Source organism: Parasteatoda tepidariorum, chromosome 2, assembly GCF_982258835.1.
Source record: "Parasteatoda tepidariorum strain Cologne lab strain chromosome 2, Ptep-v5.0, whole genome shotgun sequence".
Classification (NCBI taxonomy): Eukaryota; Metazoa; Arthropoda; class Arachnida; order Araneae; family Theridiidae; genus Parasteatoda; species Parasteatoda tepidariorum.
Window position 1 is genome coordinate 104053789 of NC_141756.1, and position 22209 is coordinate 104075997.

Here is a 22209-nt window from a genome sequence, read left to right on the forward strand (position 1 = left end):
CTCGTCCGATCCAGTACCGACCAAAAATGACAAATAGGTGGTTTGATCACATATAAAGAGGCGACATGATATTTGCGGCGAAGAACATGTCGCTTATATTCTTCGCGGTTTATTTATGTGTGGGTTTAATTTTTTGAAGTGAATTGCGATGTATGTGCAATACACGCACATATATGAATAGTAGTTATTGACGTAGGTTATTGAGATAATTTGTTGTAAATTTATTTCCTACACAATCATAAGTCTTCACAGTATCAATTTCTCTTGTCTAGGCATTGTTTATCAATCCTCAAGCAAAATTTGGTTTTATGTTTAAATTATATAGAAATGAGTTTATTTTTTAATTTCATTTGAATCATGTACCCCAAAAAGCTTTTTAGCATCGTTAAACATTATCAGACATTTATTCTTTCCTTTCAATCATCCCCATTTTTTCTTCCTCATTCGTGTGTGATAAACGACTTATTAATACTGATTTGTTATAGAAAAACGTCATTTCAGATGACTTTGAAATCCCGGAACTGAAAGAAAATTTCCTATTAACTTTAACTGGAACCACTGAAGTATAAAATTGATAATCTAAAATGTGATTAAGAAATAATAAATATTTAAAAGATATCATTTGCTAAAACAAAAGATACTTTTTTAAACTCATTGTGTAATGAGTAGTAGTTTTATTTTCCAAATTTGCAATAGAGGAATTATTTAAGCATTATTTAATTATGGATGGTGTTTTCAATAGAAATGTAAACAATAACAATCTCGAGCTCGGCACCTACTCTAGTTCCGGTTAAAAAGTTTGCAGCTGCTTACTACATGTTATTCTGATAGGTGATGTTTTCAAACGGATAATTTTGTTTTCAATAAAAGAAATAAATTAGATAATTTCTGAGCTCAAATCTGACATATTTCGTAAGATATTAATGTTAATATGCAATTCTGGTGAGTTTGAAGTGAAAATTTGTATTAGTTTTTTAGAGATATATTGTTAAAAAAGGTGACATGGTTGCTATATTTTGAATAACTCGCTTTTTTGGCAGTCTTGATATGGCCTCTTTCCATAAGTTTATTACTGTTTGTTCTTGTTGCAAGCTGTGCACCATCTTACGTTAGTGTTTGCACTTTTAGCATTGTAAACACCAGTATTGTTAGCATTGTAAACACAAGTAATAAGTTATCAAATACATTGTTTGCAAGAATCTCAAAACACAATGATGCCAAATGGCTTTAAAATATAACGGAAACAGTAACCCGGAATTTTAGGCGGCACCGAGCTTGCAGCGTTCCATGGTGTAGAAAACACCATTCATAATTACATTAATAATTATATTAATAATGATGTAAATTATTAATAATTATAAAAATTATTATTAGTTATATAAATTAGTAATATAAATTAGTAATAATTATATTAATATTACATTAAATAATTATTTACGAATTGTAATTGAAGAATTATTAAATCTAATTAGCTTTTAAAATATTACTACTCGAAAATTTTATTAATTTTGAAAGTTCGAATGTTAGATCGAATACTATTTAATTTTATATAATATTAATTCTAATATTAGAAGATACGATTCAAGAGTATTTCGTTTTCTAGCACGGCAGTATTATATCTCATCTTTCTAATATTAGATCATATCTTTTTGCTACCTTGGAATTAATAACCTTGTCATTAATTACCTTTTTTTAATAATGATTTGACCATTCAACATGAATTAAAGAAATGCGAAGGCACAATCGGACGATATGAATAATTGAACCCAGAGAATATCGTATTTCACAAGTAATAATTCAAACAGTTCCAGAAAGATATCACCGTAACATTAAATTACGTCCACTTTATTAGCAGAAGAAATTAACTATTCCACAACTCTTTCAGATACGTAACTATTGTGCTAAATGTCCGTTTAGTAAGCAGGAAAATTAGCTATTACAAAACCGTTCCGGAAGCAAATAAAAATAATGTTAAATAACTCCTGTCTCATAATTAGCTTATCAAAACAGTTCAGAGTTACGTAACTTTTACGTTGAATAATCTCCTTGACATTACAGATGCCCAACAATTTCAAAACAGTTCTTGATGTGTAACGGTTTCAATAAATAACGACCAATTGGGTTCCTGCACTTCAAGAAGAAGAGCATGCATACCCACACATGTGACCTATGACGTCGCAGCCAAATTCGATCGTTTAAAAGCAAAATGGAATGCTAAAATTGAGCTAAGCTACTCCATATAAATTAGAATGCTAGTTAAATACAACGCCGTATCACACATCGAATTTATTGAAATATAATTCTCGATCGTCTGCGTCTTTTACTTAACTTAGATTTATTATTTATTTATGCATTTTATTATAACCGTGACATATTTTTGCTTCGCCGACCCAGAAACTTTGATGCATAACTAGTTTGTTTATAGCTTTGTGTTATAGTAATAAATGTATAGTGAAAGAATTTAAATCTTTGTGTAAGAATATAGAATGTGTCACTTGGGAGAATTGATACATGACAGGCTTAGCTTACTCGAAACAGAATAGAAATAACAGTTGCTAACGTAAACAAATGTCATGTTTCAGCAACCAATCAGGATCGAGATACCACTACGTCACACTCGATAGATTACGAAACTTAAAAAAAAATTACATGATTAATATAACTTGAAAAATTAAATGTTGACTCTTTTTTTTTAATTTAGGATGTTAATACAATTCGACAAATATGGTTAAAAAATACAGTTTTTAAGTAAAATTACTTTTTTCTTTGCATACATATTAAACTGTTATTTTAACCTTCTGCTTGTGCTTAACATTCTATAATGCTTAACATTCGGGTAAATTAGTTGTAGGAGCTTTAAGCAAAGGATTAAGTTTATACTGCTTGAATTTCTGTAGAGATTCTTCTTTTGTTGTTTAAGAATTGAGTTGAAGTATTAATAATTTTGATGTTTTACTTTTTAAATGAGAAATTAATTGTTAGGTGAAAATAAATTAATTTAAAAAAAAAAGAAAAAGACTGGAAAAATGTCCATAGCAATTCCTTTGTTTTTTAATATTTATATCTAAGTTATGCAAATATGTTTAACATGCGTTTTTTTCTTTAAACTAAGTTCTTGTGTCTTTACAGCCCCAGATGAACAATTATGCTAATCGACGTAGTCTCCAAGGTAGAGATTCTAAAACCAAAAAAGTTATATCCCTTTCTCAAATTGTTAAACTTCATGAAGCTGATAATGCTTGGAAACCTTTTTACAAGCAAGATGCCGCTAGTGACCAGATGGATCTTGTATGTTTGATTGTTTTGTATTTTTTATGTAAAGAATTTTTGCATGTTGGTAATTTAATTAATTTATTGGATAATCAATTAAATTTGAAATTTTAAAGTTATGAAAATTAATTTTTAATTTATTATACAGCCTGATTCCGTAATAATGAACTCTAGATTTAGTGAACACCCAATTGTAGTGAAGGTTTTTAGTGGTCCTGTCCATACTATCCTTTGATTAATATTGTTACTTCATGTGTTAAAGTGAGAAGGTAAGAAATTGGCAGTTCGTTTTTATTGAACTTAAGTTTCCCTTTTTTTTTAAGTATTTAAATAAATGTCGCAAAATTTTAATTTAAAATGAAGTGTTACACTTGTGAAGGAGCGTTTAGGCTAAGTCATTTCATTGAAATGAAGCTCTCATAAAAGGCAGTAGAATAGTGAATCGAAGCTTCGAAAAATCCAACAATTAAATGCAATTTTCCTCAAAAAGGGAGGGAATAAAAAAGATAAACTTAAAAATATTGGCTGAGTAGCAACATTTTTTTTAAAACCTTTAATAAATAGCAATTTACACATTCTGTTATAAATTTCTCTCCTTCCTTATCATTCATGTTAATTATAACTACTCTTTGCTGCATTACATTTTTTTAAATAAATACACAAGTCATACTTACAAATTCATTGCGCCTTCATTCTATTGGAATATATATCAGCTTTATGTGCTTATCTGTTTGATGCAGGTTTTACTTGCTTTGAAATTGTATTTTAAGTATATAAAAAATTTTAACAAAATGAATTTTTTAATTGTTTTCTTTCGTAAAATTCATTTTTCTGAACTTAATTTTTTTATTTCCCTCTACAGGTTGTTTTAATGTAAGATTTAACTAAGTTAATGTGTACAAGTTTGTAATACAAATAATGATTTTCATTTTTTTATTATTATTATTAATAGGATAAAGAGAAACTTGAAAGAAGTGTCCAGGGAATCCTTAATAAACTCACGACACAGAAGTTTGGAACTCTATTGACTCAAATCAAAAATCTTAACACTGACACTGAGGAAAAGCTGTGCACAGTAACTGATTTAATATTTGAGAAAGCTGTGGCAGAGCCAAAATTCAGTGTCCCCTACGCATACCTGTGCAGGCATTTGGCAATGGTAAGCCAACTAATTTTGAATAAAATGTGTTGAGGTGTATATTAATTTATCTATTTTTAAATAGATTAAAGTGCCCACTAAGAACGAGGACTATGTGAATTTCCGCAAAGTTCTTTTAAATAAGTGCCAGAAAGAATTCGAAGAGAGTAGGAGTGATAAATTGAAACACGAGGAAAGGGTTAAGGCTCTGGAAGAAGCTGCTCCAGTGAGTTAAATTATTATAATAAGCTAGAAAAACTGTTTTGCCCAACAAGTGGCAAATATTTTTAAGTAGTTTAGAATTAATGTCTATACACATTTAAAATTTGTTCTGTTGTAGGAAAAAAAGAAAGAATTAGAGCAGGAAATGTATGATGAAGATAAGAAAATGAGATATAGGCAGCTTGGCAATACAAGGTGATTATTTCCCACACTAAAAAAGTTATATCTTATACAGGGTTATTCATAATTCCCTTCGCCTGTAATCGCCAATTTTACTTTACTACAACTGGCTTCAGTGGTAAATGTTACTGCCATCTACCGGCAACTGCTTAATACTTTCGGAATAATTTTATATGTTCATTTTTGCCATATTCGTCTTCGTTTTTTTACTATAACGCTTCGAAACCCCGGAGGGAATTATGAATAACCCTGCATATTTATTGTAAATTAAAATATCCTTAAGAAATAACATCTAAATCTCTAACAACTGAAACTATATATAATTTTATTTAATATCTTACTAGTTGCTGAAAATAAAAACAAATATTTGTGTTATTTTGTTTAAAGATCCTACCCTTTTTTTAATATTTGCATTACCATGACAGAAATGTTAAATTTAAATTGATTTATAGTGTTAAGAGTGTAACAAGCAATTTTAATAATGTAGTTATTTTTCTTATTGTAAATTTGATGATTACATAGTAAAATATTAAAATAATTTAAAATGTTATCTAGTTTTAAGCTATATATTTTAAATAGCAATTAAAATTCAAAAACTTGATAATATCTGTTATTAAGTAAAATGTAGATCAGAGGCCGATACTATGCTGTAGAGCAGTGGTTCCTGAACCTTTTTGTCTCGTAGACCCCTTGCCACGTTTTTCGGCTTTGGGTAGACCCCCAGTTTACCTGATATTGATTTTTTGTAAATTCATCAACTTCAAATGTATTTTTGACAGCTGGTATAGTGCTACTCACTGTGAAAGATTTAAATTTCCTACTTTAGGGAAGTGTAGTGTGAAAAACTTAAGAAAAAAACACATGTTAAATTTATACATTTATTTATTAATTAAAACTAATTTAATTACTAATTTAATTTAATTAATACGTAAATGGAATAAAATAGTGCACTATAAGACCCGTACTCTGCTACTAATATTATAATTGTGGAAATAAGTTTGTATACAAAACCGCAGTAGTGTATTGTCGGTCTGTTTATTACGTTTTCACGTAAAAACTAAGTAACAAATCTCCGTTATCTTGCGCGCAGATGAAGTTGGAAGTCTAGCTAGCTAAAGAGTTGACACTAGCTAGGCTACAATTTACAGCGGAAAAAAACTTTTTTGTTACAAAACAAAACCTTACACGCAGAGAAAATAAAAATGTACCCGGGCGGAGCTGCAGGCTCATTAATAATAATTCAATTTCATTTATTAAAAAATAATCCTAATAACTTAAATTTCAATTAAAAGTTTTACTTCATAGCTACTTTTATAAATTATGGTGTGTGCGTGTGTGTGTGTGCGTGTGTGTGTGTGCGTGTGTGTGTGTGTGTGCGTGTGTGTGTGTGCGTGTGTGTGCGTGCGTGCGTGCGTGCGTGCGTGCGTGCGTGTGTGTGCGTGTGCGTGTGCGTGCGTGCGTGTGTGTGTGTGTGTGTGTGTGTGTGTGTGTTTTTTTTTTTTTTATTTATATTATTAGGTACTATCAGTGTATGTTGATTATTCCATTCATGAAATGCCAAAATTATAAGTCACGACCTGCTTATATGAGATCCACTATCGTTGACCCCCATTTTCATTTCATGGACCTCCAACTTTTTATTCACTTGACATGGACCCCTTGCAGGTAGTCGTCGACCCTGGGGGTTTACTTTGGGAATCACTGCTGTAGAGTCTCGATAATTCGATGTGGACGGCACCGAGCCTACCTCGCTTTTTCGAAAACTCGAATCATCGAAAATTTAAAATTTAAGAAATATTTAAATAAATGGAAATAAAGAAATTTTTAAATTTCAGTATTCAAGTGAAGGATATATTTAAAGAAAATTTACTTACATTAGATGATCAGGGTACTTTTACTGCATTACACCAAGTTACAAAATTAATTACTGTATCAGGTTAATTGTATTTTAAAATAATTGTCTAATATGTTTTGTTTAAAAACATCGTTCGCGTGTTTTAGTGTTTATACACAAATTTGTTTTTCAAGATTCAGTCGTAGTTATCATTCCAAGTGTTGTGTGTGCGTGTGTCATTGTCTCTGAGCAAGACTGATTTAGCTCGGATTTATTTGAAACTCGAACAATCAAGACTCAAACTCTTCATGTTTTTTAAAGAAACTCAATTTTTTTATGCTTCTTGAACTCCTGAAAAAATTGTTGACAAATTTCAAATTCTTATTACAGTTTATTGAAAACATTATAACAATTTATTATTTATAGTTTTGTGACTAAAAGGAAACACTATTTCCTGTCTTTATTTATTTTCACAGAATTTTATTTCCTAAAAAAATTGTCATAAAAAATGTTGAAAGAGGAACTTCACATAAAAATGGATATTGAAAAAACATTCAGATGTTAAATATTAAAAAAAAAACTTATATAGTTCATTTTCATCTTATGATTTTTTTTTATGTATATTGGTGTATCTAAATTATATTAAGCAAACACACATAGGAATTAACCATATGTTAAAAATAATTTATAAGGGTTTAGATGTTTACCATTAATAATGCCCTACTGATTAAGTTCTTTTTTACCCGCAATGTTTTAGTGAATCACCTCACTGATATTTATTTGTATGCATTGTTGGCTATGAAGAATTATTAATTTTACTTGAAAATATAGGATTATGAGGACAATCAAAACATATATCGGTCTGTTTTTATTTTTATTATCATAGTTTATAATAACTGGCATTCTCATTAGTTTGGAAGTTTTGTTTGTCTATCAGTTTATCGATGTTCAATAAAAGACGAGCAAGATCAAAAGTTCTGGTTTTAAATATTGGCTGTTAGTATTCTCAATTCTATATAAATTTCATGCATATAAAAACAAATTTAAAATACATTACTATTGTCTTTTTTTCAGATTTATTGGCGAACTCTTTAAACTTGGAATGATAACTAAACCAATCATGCATGAATGTATAGAGATTCTCATCTTCCAAGAAGATGAAGAATCACTTGAGTACTTGAGTCAATTGCTGAAAACGATAGGTAAAGAATTAGATGATCGAGAAGTTGAAGGATGTGTAAGTTTTCTTTGTTTTTATTTTGATCTGTGATTTTAATTGTAATAAAATGTGAGGAAAAGTATTCCTGTATCGGGGTTGTTTAACTATTAAGAATAGAATTAAAAAAAAAAAGACGTAGAAAAGTAAAAATTATTAATGAACGAATTAAATACAAAAATTAGAATACCCCTTTAGAGGGATATAAAATATTAAACTAAAATTACTGGTCAAATATAATAGTGAAAGTACTAAATTTTGCGTTGTTAAAAAAGTTAGTTAGAGTTATAAAGAAATTTACTGCAACAAGAATAAACATCATCTGGAAACGCTGAAAGGGAATGGATTGAAAATTGAAATATAAAACATGAGACTGATAAAAAAAGAATTACAAAATATAAGTAAAACTCACCACATGTTTATTTCACAAACCAACAAGACAAATTGTTTAACTCGTAAGAACATTTTATATTTATTATGTTCTATGACAAATGATAAATGTGTAAATTCAATTGCGATGGAAAAAGATTGAGTATGCCTTGCTCAAGAATGAAATTTTTTCTATCACTCGTTGCATTACCCATGTGTACCCCCTAATGCACATCAGTGCATCGGGGCACACCACCGCGTCAGAGTATCACAATTTTTCACCAGGCAAAAAGGAAGAATCCTGGAACTACTGGGTGTTGCCATCACTTCAAGAATCAATCTGTAAATACTCAGAGCAAGTTGTAGTTGTAGTTAATTTACGTCGCACTATTGCCGCACAATGGGCTGTTGGCGACGGTCTGGGAAACATCCCTGATTATGATCCGAAGACATGCCATCACAATTTTGATCCTCTGCAGAGGGGATGGCACCTCCGCTTCGGTAGCCCTACGACCTGCACGCGAAGTCGAGCACTTTACGGTAGAACAATTTAACGAGGCCCAATACCGCACACCCTCGATCCCTTATCAGACTGATCCAAGTGGTCACCCTCCCGCACACTGACCGGAGCCAGTGATGGAGAACTGCATCATAACGATCAGTCAACTGCGGGACAAATACTCAGCTCAAATGTGTCGCCGAGGGGAAAAAAAGTCTAGTTTATTTTCTTGACGTATAGCAGGTAGGTGATAGCAGGTAGGTGAGACAGTAGTGGTAGGGTGGCTTCTGTGGGTGTTGTCTGTTTCTTTAATCAGTCCAAGGCATTTTCTTGCGTTAATGTCAATAAAGTATATCAGTTCAATGCATTTTCTTGCATAATGTTAAACGAAGTTTAACTTCTTGTAAATAATATAAGTTTAAAAAAACAACCTATATTCAAATTAATGAAATTTTTTTTTTAAAAAAAAAAAAAGCTTATTAAACACATACTTTCAAATTCATTGAACAATAAACCTTTAAACAGATTAATCTTTGTCGATTCTGAATTCCTTGTCGAAAAAGTGAATGTATTGGTTTTATCTGATTTAAATTTAAATGAGGGAAAAATGAAAAAAACTTAGATATTAGCAAGTAACTAGTAAGTCAGAATGAGATATATCAAAACCACTTAAGATTGCCTATTCGGAGGGTTTCTAATAATTAGTAGGCATTTATTAGATTTTAAAAACATTTTCGTTATTGTTTACTTAATTATTAATTTTCAATGTGTATAAGTTATTTTGTATTTCATTATTTGCGAGGATTATATAAAAATAAATTCTGTATAGTTGCAAGTATGAAAAATTATTATAATAATACCGCTATAAATTGCAACACAATATGCACATTCAACTTAGCTTAAAATAAATTTTAAAGAATTATTGCCTTACTTTTCTTCTGTAATCGATACTATTGTGACATGCCTTTCTAATGGTACCAAATTTCATATTGTATGTTTTATAAGTTTTATTATAATTTTCAGTTACTTTTTATTGATAATATAAATTTTACTTCACTATAGTGCTGCCTTGAATAAAAGTATCGTGCTTGAACTTGAAAATCGAGATAAATGATAGTTGATGTTACTAGAGATAGCTGGGTGTTGCATTTTTAAAAAGTGCTTGTTTTTTGCTTTTGATTTTTAAAACACTCGTGATTTTTAGTAAGGTGTTAGTAAAGTGCAATGTCGATTGCTGTTATAAATCTCGCAAAAAGTGTGAATGCATTTCTCAAATCATTTGACAGCAATCAATTTCGACATATTGTTATTTGCATGTTGTCTGAATTACCCGCAGGTCCACGCTGCTTACTCGATGCTGGAATGGGAAGTATTTTTTGCAATCACATACAACCTACTGCATTTTGTAAGAGACTTTCGATTTCAGGCTTCTTCCAAAGATTTTCGATTTCATTCCAGGGGGTGGAACTTTTGCTAATCATGGGGGCTAACTTAACATCATAAAATTTTCCTCTTAGTTCTTTGCCAAGAACTATTTAATTTACCTAGATAACGTTAAGTCATGGAAATTATTTTTTCATTTTGTTTATTTTTTGCATACCTAAGAACTTTCGACGAAAGAAAAAATTCTTTCTAATTCATATTTCTTTTAAATTGCTTAAAAATATTTTTTGATTGTTAAAAGAGGCTTATTTCAGGTGAAAATTATAGCTTAATTTTAAAATATTTCAGCTTGCATTATTTATTACCCTATTCAACCAAATACGCATTTGAATAACTTAACAATTAATATATATCTTTCTGATGAACTTCTTAGAATAGTAATTATTTATATTTTGGATTTTGCTATCCTATATTTAATATGATGCAAAAACTTTTGCACATTACAATTCAAAAATTTATACTATCAAGATAAATAACAAGCAATGATTTGAAATTGTTAGCCTATAAATTTTTACCAAAATGAATTACATAAATTTGTATGTTTAATTTTCATAGTCAGTTATTGAAGTAATATTTATCGTAATTAACCATATTTTAGCATGTTTTCTCAAAATACTTTATTTTATCATATTTTAAACCCATATTTCGGCAATCTCTCCTTTTCAGATGGAAGGTTATTTCACACAAATGCAAAATATAGTAGACAAACGTTTAACTGGTTCGAGGGTTAGGTTCGTGTTGCAAGATGTTATAGATTTAAAAAGGGTAAGTTATTAAATACCCTATTTGATGACTTTAAGTTTTGTTTGAGTTTAAAATTGAGTATTTAAATTTGTTTTTGTATTTTTAGAATGATTGGGTTCCTAGAAGAGAGGAAAACAATCCTAAAACCATTGACCGAATTCACAAAGAAGCTGAACGTGAAGCACGTGAGTAGCAGAATCTGCAGAACATGCTCTTCCAAAAAAGAGTACCCGTCAGATGAGGTGCCAAGCATACCCTTACGAAAATGTACGGTATATTTGAGGTCGTTTTGAGGTATCGAGGTTGTTTTGAGGTATGTTTGAGGTTGCTGAGAAAACAACCATGAAAATTATACCTCGTAAAGTTTGTAATTGAGGTGTACGAGGTTGTTTTGCATACACTTCAGCTTATTTTGAAGTTGTTTAAAATTCACTTCAAATCAACTAAGCTGATGGGGTGATTTTCAAGGTATACAAGTTGTTTTTCTGATACTTATAACAAAAAAGGTATTTATGAGGTTCAAAAAAATTTAACTTATTTCAACTAAAGAAAGTGAGGTCTTTATTGAGGTGTATGAAGTCATTTTATTTATACCTAAGCCCATTTTGAGTTTGTTTTAAATTAACTTCCTGTCAACCAGACTTATAAGGTGATTTTTAAGGTATACCAGATTGTTTTTCTGACACTTGTAACAAAAGAGGTATTTATGAGGTATATAAAAAATAACCTTATTTCAACTAAAGAGAGTGAGGTACTTACGAGATATAAAAAATATACCTTATTTCAACTAAAGAGAGTAAGGTATTATCTAAGGTGTATGAAATCATTTTATTTATATCTAAGCCTATTTTGAGGATGTTTTAAGTTCACTTCATATCAACTAAATTAATGAGGTGAATTCTAAAGTATACAAAGTTTTTTTTTCTGATACTTGTAACAAAAGAAGTATTTATGAGGTATAAAAATATTTACCTTATTTCAACCAAACAGACTGAGGTATTTATAGAACTGCATGAAGTCATTATATTTATACCTAAGCTTATTTTCAGGTTGTTTTAAATTCACTTCAGATCAACCAGACTGATAAAGTGGTTTCTAAAGTAGACCAGGTTGATTTTCTTACATTCGTAACAAAAGAGGTATATATGAGGTATAAAAATTTCACGTTATTTCAACTAAAGAGAGTCAGGTATTTATTGGGGTGTATGAAGTCATTTTAGTTATACCTAAGCTTATTTTGAGGTTGTTTAAAGTACATTTCATATTAAGTAGCTCATTTCCCAGAGTTCCGGGTGAGCCGGCGAATGGCGTGTGTGTTGACAATCGAAAGTCGATGCGAAATTCGGTAAGTGTGTTTGACATTTATTAATTTAGTTTTATTACAGTTATTCAGATATGCTCAATTTTCAAACTTAAATTTTATTATTTTTGTTTCAAAGACGTTACCTGATCTTAGATAATTTAATTCGGAGGATATTGTTAGAGGCTGTTGTTGTAAGCTTAGCAATAAGAGAGAGAAATCGGAGTATTTCTCGTCGCTGCTCAGGGTTACTGGTGAATCGTTACCGCGGAATACGCATAGTATATTTTATTGTTTGCTATTTATTCAAATATAACTATTTTTCATTTTGCTTAAATATATATGTTTTAACGTAGCAGTATGCAAGCTGATTAACTGAATGAATGTTCTTAATTTCCCTTATAAAAAAATCATTGAAAATTGAAAGATTTTAAAATAGCAATTTTGCTTTAAAATTCTATGAAAGCTGTATGCTGATCGTTTGCTTGGAAATCTGTATGCAAAGTTTATATTGTTGTTTATGAGTGAAAATATGTATAATAATACTGCATTTTAATTCTGATTAACATGCAATTTCTTTTTGTAATATATATATTTATTTACAGAGCTTATTCACAAGTTGTTCTTTGATGTTGTTGAGATGACCCAGGCTGTAAATAGCAAATGGGCAGCAGCGAAGAAGTGGCTAGCAAGCTACTGCTCAGCCTTCCCCTGGGAAGAAGTTCTGAGTTTATATCAAAAGCAAAAATTAATCTCTCCTAATAAACTACAGAATTTATGTTTTGTTGATAACAATAATTTACCAGATTTTTGATAATTGAAAACTAGTAACTGTACTAGCTCGCTTTTTCATGTTTGATCACAAAACTGCTATTTTTCACTACATATTATTTTCTCGCAATTTACCCATGTTAATTATTTGCTAAGCAGATTGTTATTACTTATTAGAATATTAAGTAGAATTAAATAATACCCGATTTCAGGTTTATATGGCTATTTGTTTCAAGGTTATGAGAATTTTTATGCAGCTCTTTATACTGCTTCAAAAATTAGCGAATTTTGGAAAGCTTAAATTTTTTAGAAATTAGTCAGTATTATTTCTTATTCACTTTAATGCTGAATTGCTAAAAAATCAATAGCAAGTAAGGAAAATTATATGCATTTTTTTGAATTTCTTCCAATGGGATATGCTTTTATATCTAAGCAAATGTTTGAAACAACTAAATATTAGTGTCATTCTGCTCGGTATTAAACTCCTGTTTGTGAAAATTGCAACACCATGAAGGAGTCGTCATAATTGAATGAAATTTAATACACAGTTGAGTAGTAGTGGTACAAATAAATGATTAAACTTTCAAAGCAAACAAACAATGAAAAGAGATCGAAATCAGTATTTTGTGTAGCCACCACGCTCCGCAGTAAGTGCTGCTACATGACGTGGCATGGAGTCAAGCAAACTTTGAATGTCTGTCTAAGGAAAAGAATTCCATACTGTTTGTATGCGTACCCAAAGTTCGTCTGTAGAAGCAACAGGACGAGGATTACGAGCGAGACGCCGACCAACGAAATCCAACACATGTTCACTGGCGACATATCCGGGGAATACGCCGGCCGACGAAGAAGTTGTACCTGTCGCGATGCAAGGAAGGATTGAACAGTCCTAGCAATATCAGGGCGGGCATTGTCCTGTTGAAATACAGCAACTGGCAAGGCTTGAAGGAAGGGAACAGCTTGGAAAGTAGATTGTAGAACTTCACTGATGCACCGGTTGCTGTTCACATTACCCACAATTCGTAGCAATTGAGATCGTCCATGATATGCTATGGCACCCCAGACCATAACTCTGGGTTTTCGTCCACTGTGGCGTTCGATAACGCACTCCGGAAGATGGCGTTCACCGGCATAGCGTCTGACAGGAATGCAGCCATCATGGTACCACAAATTGAAGCGAGATTCGTCAGAAAACACGACACGCTGCCAATCAGCAAGCCAGTCCCTATGCTGGTTAGCCCATTGCAGCAGCAGGCGGCGAAGGTTTAGTGTGAGGGGGTTCCTGTATAAAGGAGTCCTTGCGCACAGTCCACGCTGCAGAAGACGTCTACGAATTGATAAAGCACACAATGAAACACCTGTGGCTATTGACCACCGAGCTGCCAGTTGTCTAGAGGAAGCCGTATGGGTCCGTTAGCGCAACGCCAAACAGGTGCCTATCATCGCGAGCTGGCGTGACATTTCGGGGTCCACTCCCGGATTTCCGAGTTGTCCGACAGTCGTTCATCCACTGCTTTCAAACACGCATCACTGTGCTGCTGTTACGCTGCACACGAGCGGCTACTGCACGATAAGATAATCCAGATTCACGAAGGCCGATGGTTCTCCCCCGTTTAAACCCCGTAAGTTGTTGAAATCTCGCTCTCTTTCGTCGAATAGGCATAAGTAATGACTAAGCTAACGTTTACCACTAGCAGATAACCACCGATAACCATACTCGCTTGGCTACAGCCGTCTATTTATTCGGATCCATCCGCCGTTCAGAGAGCGCTGCTCAGCATACGCATGCGCTACGGGTCTGAAATTCTAATCATTTGCATATCATGCTCTACTTTGCATTTCCTGAAAATCAGCTCACTCGCGTAAGTCCATCATGGTGTTGCAATTTTCTCAAACATGAGTTTATAAGTTATATGGGACATATTTTACTCAACTTTTTTTTAAAGTTTTATTTCAAATCGTTCTCCCTTAGACATTTTACTCACATAAAATTGCTCACAACTTTAAAACAAATGCTCCTTATCAGCCTGTAATTAGTTTTATTCGATTGAGGGAAACAAATGCATAAAAATTGGTACATAACGTTAAAATTTTAATTTATTAAACTATTGTTGATTCTTGATTACATTGATTAAATAAGTATTAAAATAACTATTTTTTACGATTGACAAAAACGGAAGTCCTTTTCGGAATCAGCGTCAAAAATTTATAAATTTATAAAAAAGCTATTAGTTTCGTGAAGTCTGAGAGAACGTTTAAAAATATAGACTAGGTTTACTGAGTTTAAAGATTTGTAAGAAAAAAAAATTAATTATCAAACTTACAAGTATCATAATGCTACCAGATGTATAGGAAAATTAAAAGTGTTAAAATTTCATAATGAGATTGGAATTATATATTTGAATTTTTGTAAATGTTGTTAATGGTAGTACTTTCTTCAGTGTATTTTATTTTGTGGCTGTGGTACCTGTCATGCTTGTTAGCTACGAGGATTGAATAGAAATGATAGAAGTGGAATGCCATTTATCTGAAAAAAGAAAATTAATTTCATCCAGTTAATTTCAATCATGAGAAAAACAATTTCTAATATTTTAAAACCTTCCACTATTATCGTAAATATGACTTTCTTACTAATTCATATTTTTTTTTCTTTTAGGTTCCAATACTTCCTAGTTTCAACAGGTAGATGGAAACAGTATTTAAAATAATTTTGTTGATTTGTAAAAGAATGAAATTTTAGTTTTAAATAAAAGTAGTTTGAGTTTCAGTTGACTAATTATTTAAATGTGTAGTTTTGTAGCTTTAAAAATGCAAGCACCTTAGACAACTATCTTCTAAAAATATGAGTTCCCACAAATAATTTTTTCTAACTGTAGAATTCGGATAAGTTTCATTTCAAGATGATTTAATTCAATCTATTAAAATTACAAAAGAATTATGAGTTCGAAACTTTCTTTTATAACTTAACAAAGAAGCAATTACTCCTGAAAATTTAATATTAAAAATTTCAGGTTGATAAATGAAGATCTCTACTAGTGAAAATATGTAATGATAAGCATTATTCTTCATATGATAAATATAATATCTTTATATTATGTAGACTGGTCGGTAGGGCGCTGGGCCCATGTCCAAGAATTCGTGGGTTCAAACCCTGTCGGCCGAAGACTCCCCGTGTAGTAAAATGGTGACTGATGCACGTTAAATCTGTCGAGTCGCGAAGTCCTCCATGTTCCCATAACAAATCAATGCCTCTGGGGGTGCTGGATTGGAGATCGATCCTTCTCGGATTCAGGTCAAAATGATGATCTGTGGATAAATGGATGTATGGATGGATCCGCCCTATAAACGGGTGTGACGAATGGGTGTGGCAGAAATCCAATTCTTGGCCATCGATGGCGCCACTGGAAAACAAGAACTATCGCACCCCTCTGCCTAAACAAGCATACGAAACCGACCAACCATACATATTATATTCTTTGCATAGTGAAGTTAAAAACTTATTAACCATGTGGATCGTATGACACCTCACGTTTGGGAATTATTACCTTCGTAATTATTTAAAAAAAATCTGCTTAAGGTTGAGCTATGTAAGCCTGAAGTGTAAAATGTCGCATCTTAGGTTGATGAATCAATACTTCCAAAAATGCAAACATATATACTTCATTTTACGAAATAATTGCCTAAGCTAGAACATGTAACACAGGACGTAAATAAGAAATAAATAACCTCTCCAAGTGTCAAAAATTACACTTGAAGTTGATTTATAATAACCAGAAGTGTAAAATGGCACACCTTCGGTTGTAGATAAATAAATACCTCAACAACTATGTAAATCTATAACTGAGGTTGAAAAACAACAACCTAAGGTAGAACATCGAACACCTCAGGTTCATCAAAGTCAAGCTATCTAACGTTCGAAAAATACGCTTGAGTTTGATTTATAATAACCTGAAGTGTAAAACGGCTAACCATACGTTGATAAATAAATACCTCTACAAGCATAAACATCTGTACTTGAGGTTGAAAAATAATTACCTGAGGTCGAACATAATGCACCTCACGTTAGTAACAAATTACCTTTCCAACTGTCGAAAAATACACCTAAGGTAGATTTATAATAACCTAAAGTGTTAAATTAAACAACTTAGGTTGTTGAATAAAAACTTCCACAAGTGTTAAAAGATATACTTCAAATTGATTAGTAATAACCTAAGGTTGAAAATGAAACACCTTAAAGTAGTAAATATATCTTCCTCGTTACAGATGCAAAATTAAACACCTCAAGTTGATGCATATATACCTCAGGGGTTATATTTAAGGTATATTTGAGATGATTTTGAGGTATTCATTTGCACCCTTTTCAACCTAACGACGTGTGACAACCTCCTTTATACCTTTGAAAAATACCTCATTTATACCTCAATTTTTTCGTAAGGGTCTACTTTTTTTTTGACACTTTCTCCATTTTTATCAAACGTATTAATTAAATCAACTATCAATTATTTTTAATCCTAAATCCTTTTTTACATAACTTCCCGATTTAAAATATGTTATTAGTTCTGATTTTTCACGTTTTATCCAAATATTTCCGATTTTTATTTTGTTTTAAGCTTATTTGTGATTTTTTTTATGTATAAACTTTTTCAAAAGCTGTTGATGATAAAGTATTGTTTATTAACCTCCAGCCTTTTATTTTTCCAGAACATAAGTTGAAAGGTCCAGAATATAATATTGATCGGATGGAAATTAAAGCTAGGCTCCTAGTTGATGAGTTTTTAGATAATAATGATTTTGAGGTATGTTAGAGCTAACTTTCAATTATAATTTACAAATACTAGGGGGCTATCGCTCGCCAACCCCCTTTAGGATCAGAGATATGTCGTTTGTAGCTGTTAAAATAGCTCTGTCTTTTAAGTGTTGAGGTGTAACATTTCTAAAATCGATATCTCCATACAATAGTGCAATGGGATCTTGAAACTCAGGATAACAGATTTCAGGGAGATTTAAAATATCCCCATCCTTGCCATCTCCAACGTCCAAAAGCCACTTTGAAAAATCTTTTTCTGTATCCAGAGCTCGCATATTTTGTGTAAGAGTCAGTTGTATGAAATTCGACCAAAGATGATGCTTTTTAAGGCAGCTTGCCACAGTCAAGGATCTCGACCCCCGTAAAGTAACAGGTAGAACTTGACGAAAATCCCCACCAAGCAAAATGGCTTTTCCTCCAATTGGTTTTTCACATTGTGTGATATCACATAGTAATCTGCTGACAGCAACAAAGGCATGAGCATGAGTCATTGGGGCTTCATCCCAGATGATCAATTTGGTTTTAAGCAACCTTTCTGCCTCTTTACTCTTAGGTTTTATGTTGGAAGTGGAAGTAGCATTTAAAATGATAGGAATTTTAAAGACGGAATGTGCGGTTCTGCCACCACTCAAAAGAGTTGCAGCAATGCCTATTGAAGCAACGAGTGTTGCTATGTCCCCTTTCCCTCGAATAGTATACAAAAGAGTATTGTAAAGAAACGTTTTGCCAGTTCCTGCAGGTCCATCTAGAAAAAAACACTTAGAGGAATCTTCATCATTACTGTAAACAGCTGATAAGACTGTCTCAAAAACTTTTCTCTGCTCGGTGTTAAGTTTTTTTTTACATATTTCTGCATTTTCCTGTTTTTGTAAAGCATCATAGGATGATGGGCCAAACAGTGATAATGAAACTGCAGGAGGTTTCACCCTGTCCAAATTTAAATTGTATGATTGCAGCAATTTATTAATCTCTGATAAAGCGTGCTGTATGCCAGTACTCTCAGCATATATATGAAGAAAATCTTCAGAAAGAGCATCCTTGTGTGTTTCCCAAAGTTGAGGAATATCTTCAACTTCCCCGAACGCACATATTATGGCAAACAGCATCCGCAACTTATTAGGAGATTGTGCTTCTGCAGCCTCGCTTAATGTTTGGTTCCAATGTTCATCTCCTTGCGGAAGTCCTGTCCTCCTACATGCTACTTGAAAAGAAGTACACAGCATTCCGTCCACAGTAAGGATATCTTCAAAACCAACGATTCCTTTGCATCTGAGTAACAACATTCTTAAATAGAATCTTTCACTGTCCTGAGCACTAACTACAGGCATCCTTCCAATCACCTGCTGTGATCCTCGCTGGCGCCTCTTCCATTTTGTTCCACTTTTGTCAAAAACGTAGTGATGGGGAATGTCAGAGTAAGTGTAGCTGTGAGCTTCATTATCCGTTTTATTTAATTCAAAAAAAGTTGTCAAGGTTGTACACTTGATAGCAGCTTGTTCAGCTGCTTGAGCTTCTTGCCCACCCATGAACACTATTTGCTGCTGGAGTGGTGAGTGAACTGCCAGACGCATGACTGTATGAGATCTGTCAGACATATTAAATTCACTTAAATGCCAAATTGCTTCAGAGGCACTTACATATCTACCATCTAAAAATGTTGTTATTTCATCATGGTCAAGTCTTCCGCTTTCAGTTGTAAACCTGATAGAAGCAGCGTCATGACCTTTGTAGACATATTTGTAGAAGTACTTAACGCTTTTGACAGAAGCACATACTTCTACATTAATGTGTGCATTGAATTTCTTAGAAAGCCAGGGATTGTATGGGACAATCCATCTGATGTCTATTTCATATTTTCTCACTTTGACAGGCTCTTCTTGTCTACGCTGATATACAGGGTATCCGTTAACATTTTCTTCAGTACATTCATTGAATTCCTTAGGAAATTTTTTTGAACACTCCCCATCTCTCATGCACGGGGAATTAGGATTCAAAGGGGCACACCGCCCATGGATCATGCAATTTGTTATGATATCATACAGGCGTTGTTCAGTATTAGGATTTGGCAATTCAGCTCAAACAAATTTGTCAATGTCATCTTTTGTGCGGATTTTCGATCTATCATCTAATGTCAACAATATATGAGCATGTGGTAAGCCCCGTTTCTGGAACTCTATCACAAATATATAAGCTACAACAACACCAAACAGGTTTCGCTTTAAAATGTCTTCTAAAAGTTCAGATAACTTTATTTTAAACACACGGACAACAACATCTGGTCTATCTTCTGACCTTTCCCTACAGCATCACTTATTTCTGACCACTTGGGGTTGCACGTAAATGTGAGAAATAGGTCAGGTCTACCAAACTTTCTCACAATTGACATGTTGGATAGATAATTATGTCTCGGTTTGCAGGGGGTTCCCCATCATCCCCAACAAAAATAGCAGCAACCTCAGTTGTGGTTGTAGGTTTGTTATATCTCCGCAAATCCAGGTTGCCATCCTCCATAAAAACCATCTTTACGGGAACTATTAGATTACTTTGAACAATTTGATGTATCTTGGTGAAAGAATCTGCAAAGGGACTTACTTGACGCAATATATCATCCAACTTTTCCATAAAAATTTCTAAACACTTTTCGTTTCTTCCCATTCTTCTCTCTGTAGCCTCGCTCAAGTCATATATATATAACTGTCCGTATCCTGAATTGTTTTCCCTGTCAGCATAAAGTGGCGACACCATACGGTAGATCTGGCCATGGATTCGAAAACAGTATGGCCCAGTTCCTGGAGTGGCCTTTATTTGGGCTCTCATAGAAGCAAAAGCAAGAGCAGCATTGTATTCCCTTATGTGAGATCGATAATTTTTTGAGTCCGATGAATTGCCGGTCGGAAGATCTTGGAGTTCCAAGATCTGGCAACTGTACTTTACCACCATGGCAACATTTCATATAACGTTTGCTAGAGTTTTCCTCATTCTTCCAATACCGTGCAGAGCAATATTGGCAAGTTTCAGTCATCGACCCGCAATCATGCTCCGTTTAGTGACGCTATATCGCAAATGCCGATACCACGATCACGTGCTGCACGTCGCAACCTGTCCGCCTCTACGTGATTGGCACGGTGATAGCTGGCTTCCTCGGGAGTTTCACTTTCTCTAAAAAATCTTCAACGATTGTTATTGCAATAATACTTCACAGCTCTTCTTAAATCCATCCTTAATTCTTAATGAGAAACACATCATTAAAAGGCAGAATGCTTTGTTTTCAAAACGTAAACAAAACAAAGCAAACGTTGCTACCGGCGGAAAAGAAATACAGCCAAAATTTGGGAGCCACATAAGAGAATTATATATATTAGATTATAGTTATAATTTTTCATTATAAAACTGAAAGAATGTATTAGGGAAGAATTTTCGCTAACAATTTAAATGTTAAGGATTTTTCCAAGTTTTGATTGGTAGTTTTCTCATAATTAAATTAAATGGAAAAGTGATGTTAAATGTCTTTTACTCAATACAGTAAAAAAAACATTCATCATTTTTTTTAAATTTTTGTGTTTGGCGAAAAATTAGTTATCTCTTTGCATATAATTTATTTTGAATTCGGATCCTTCCCTCTTACTAACCTCTAATCTCTGAGAATATATATTTATAAATCAATAATTTTATTTTTACTTTTTTAGGAAGCAATCAGGTGTATCACGGAGCTTGCTTCTCCTAGTACAATCCATTTGTTCATTAATGCTGCAATCAACCAAGTCCTAGAGCGCTCTAGTCAAGCGCGCCATTCCCTTGGCCAACTACTTTTTAACTTAGTCAAACAAAATATTATCACCTTCGACCATTACAAAAAAGGGTAGGTTCAGAATTTTTTTTTATTAATTTTCAATTTGAAAAGTGAGTTTATTAAGCTGGTTTGGTTAAAAAAAATATTGTTTTATTGATAATCAAGTTGAGCATCAAAAGTTTTTAAAGCTAAAACTTTAATGCTTTGCTTATGAACTATTTTTTACAGTATTGTCAAGCATCTTAATAATTTTTGCACAGAATTACCTTTAGCTATTTTTTGAAATGCATCTTTTCAGTACTTACCAAGCTATTTCCCTTTAAAGGCAAGGTGCACACAGTTTTTATATACCTTTGAAACTCCTTAAGAAGTACTTGAAACTACAAAAGTTGCAAAATATCGAGTTACTAAATATCCCTTAAAAACTCTTTAGATTATGGTAAAGCTAAGTTTTTTATAACTAATACAGGAAGAGAATCCTTCGCTTTTCTGCTAAATTCTACCTGTTAGTGATTTTTACCAGACTTTCAATATTTATTCATTTTCCATTGTTATATGAGGGTTATTTTTTTCAAGGTCCGAGTGGTCGCTAAAGAAAACTTAAGGGAAAATCCGCTAGATCAGTG

At 32.6% G+C, this 22209-nt stretch overlaps 1 protein-coding gene across 4 annotated transcripts in view; it reads left to right on the forward strand.

Annotated features, from left to right (window-relative positions):
* Positions 1–22209, forward strand: part of LOC147815969 (eukaryotic translation initiation factor 4 gamma 3-like) — a 57099-nt gene that overhangs the window by 22590 nt on the left and 12300 nt on the right. For all 4 annotated transcript variants that reach the window (XM_087157931.1, XM_087157933.1, XM_087157930.1 and 1 more), the window contains 9 exons: positions 3130–3288; positions 4223–4429; positions 4494–4634; positions 4749–4825; positions 7719–7881; positions 10838–10936; positions 11022–11100; positions 17688–17782; positions 21480–21652. In XM_087157931.1, coding sequence (XP_087014057.1) covers positions 3130–3288; positions 4223–4429; positions 4494–4634; positions 4749–4825; positions 7719–7881; positions 10838–10936; positions 11022–11100; positions 17688–17782; positions 21480–21652 — 1193 coding nt within the window. The remainder of the gene's footprint in view (positions 1–3129; positions 3289–4222; positions 4430–4493; positions 4635–4748; positions 4826–7718; positions 7882–10837; positions 10937–11021; positions 11101–17687; positions 17783–21479; positions 21653–22209) is intronic.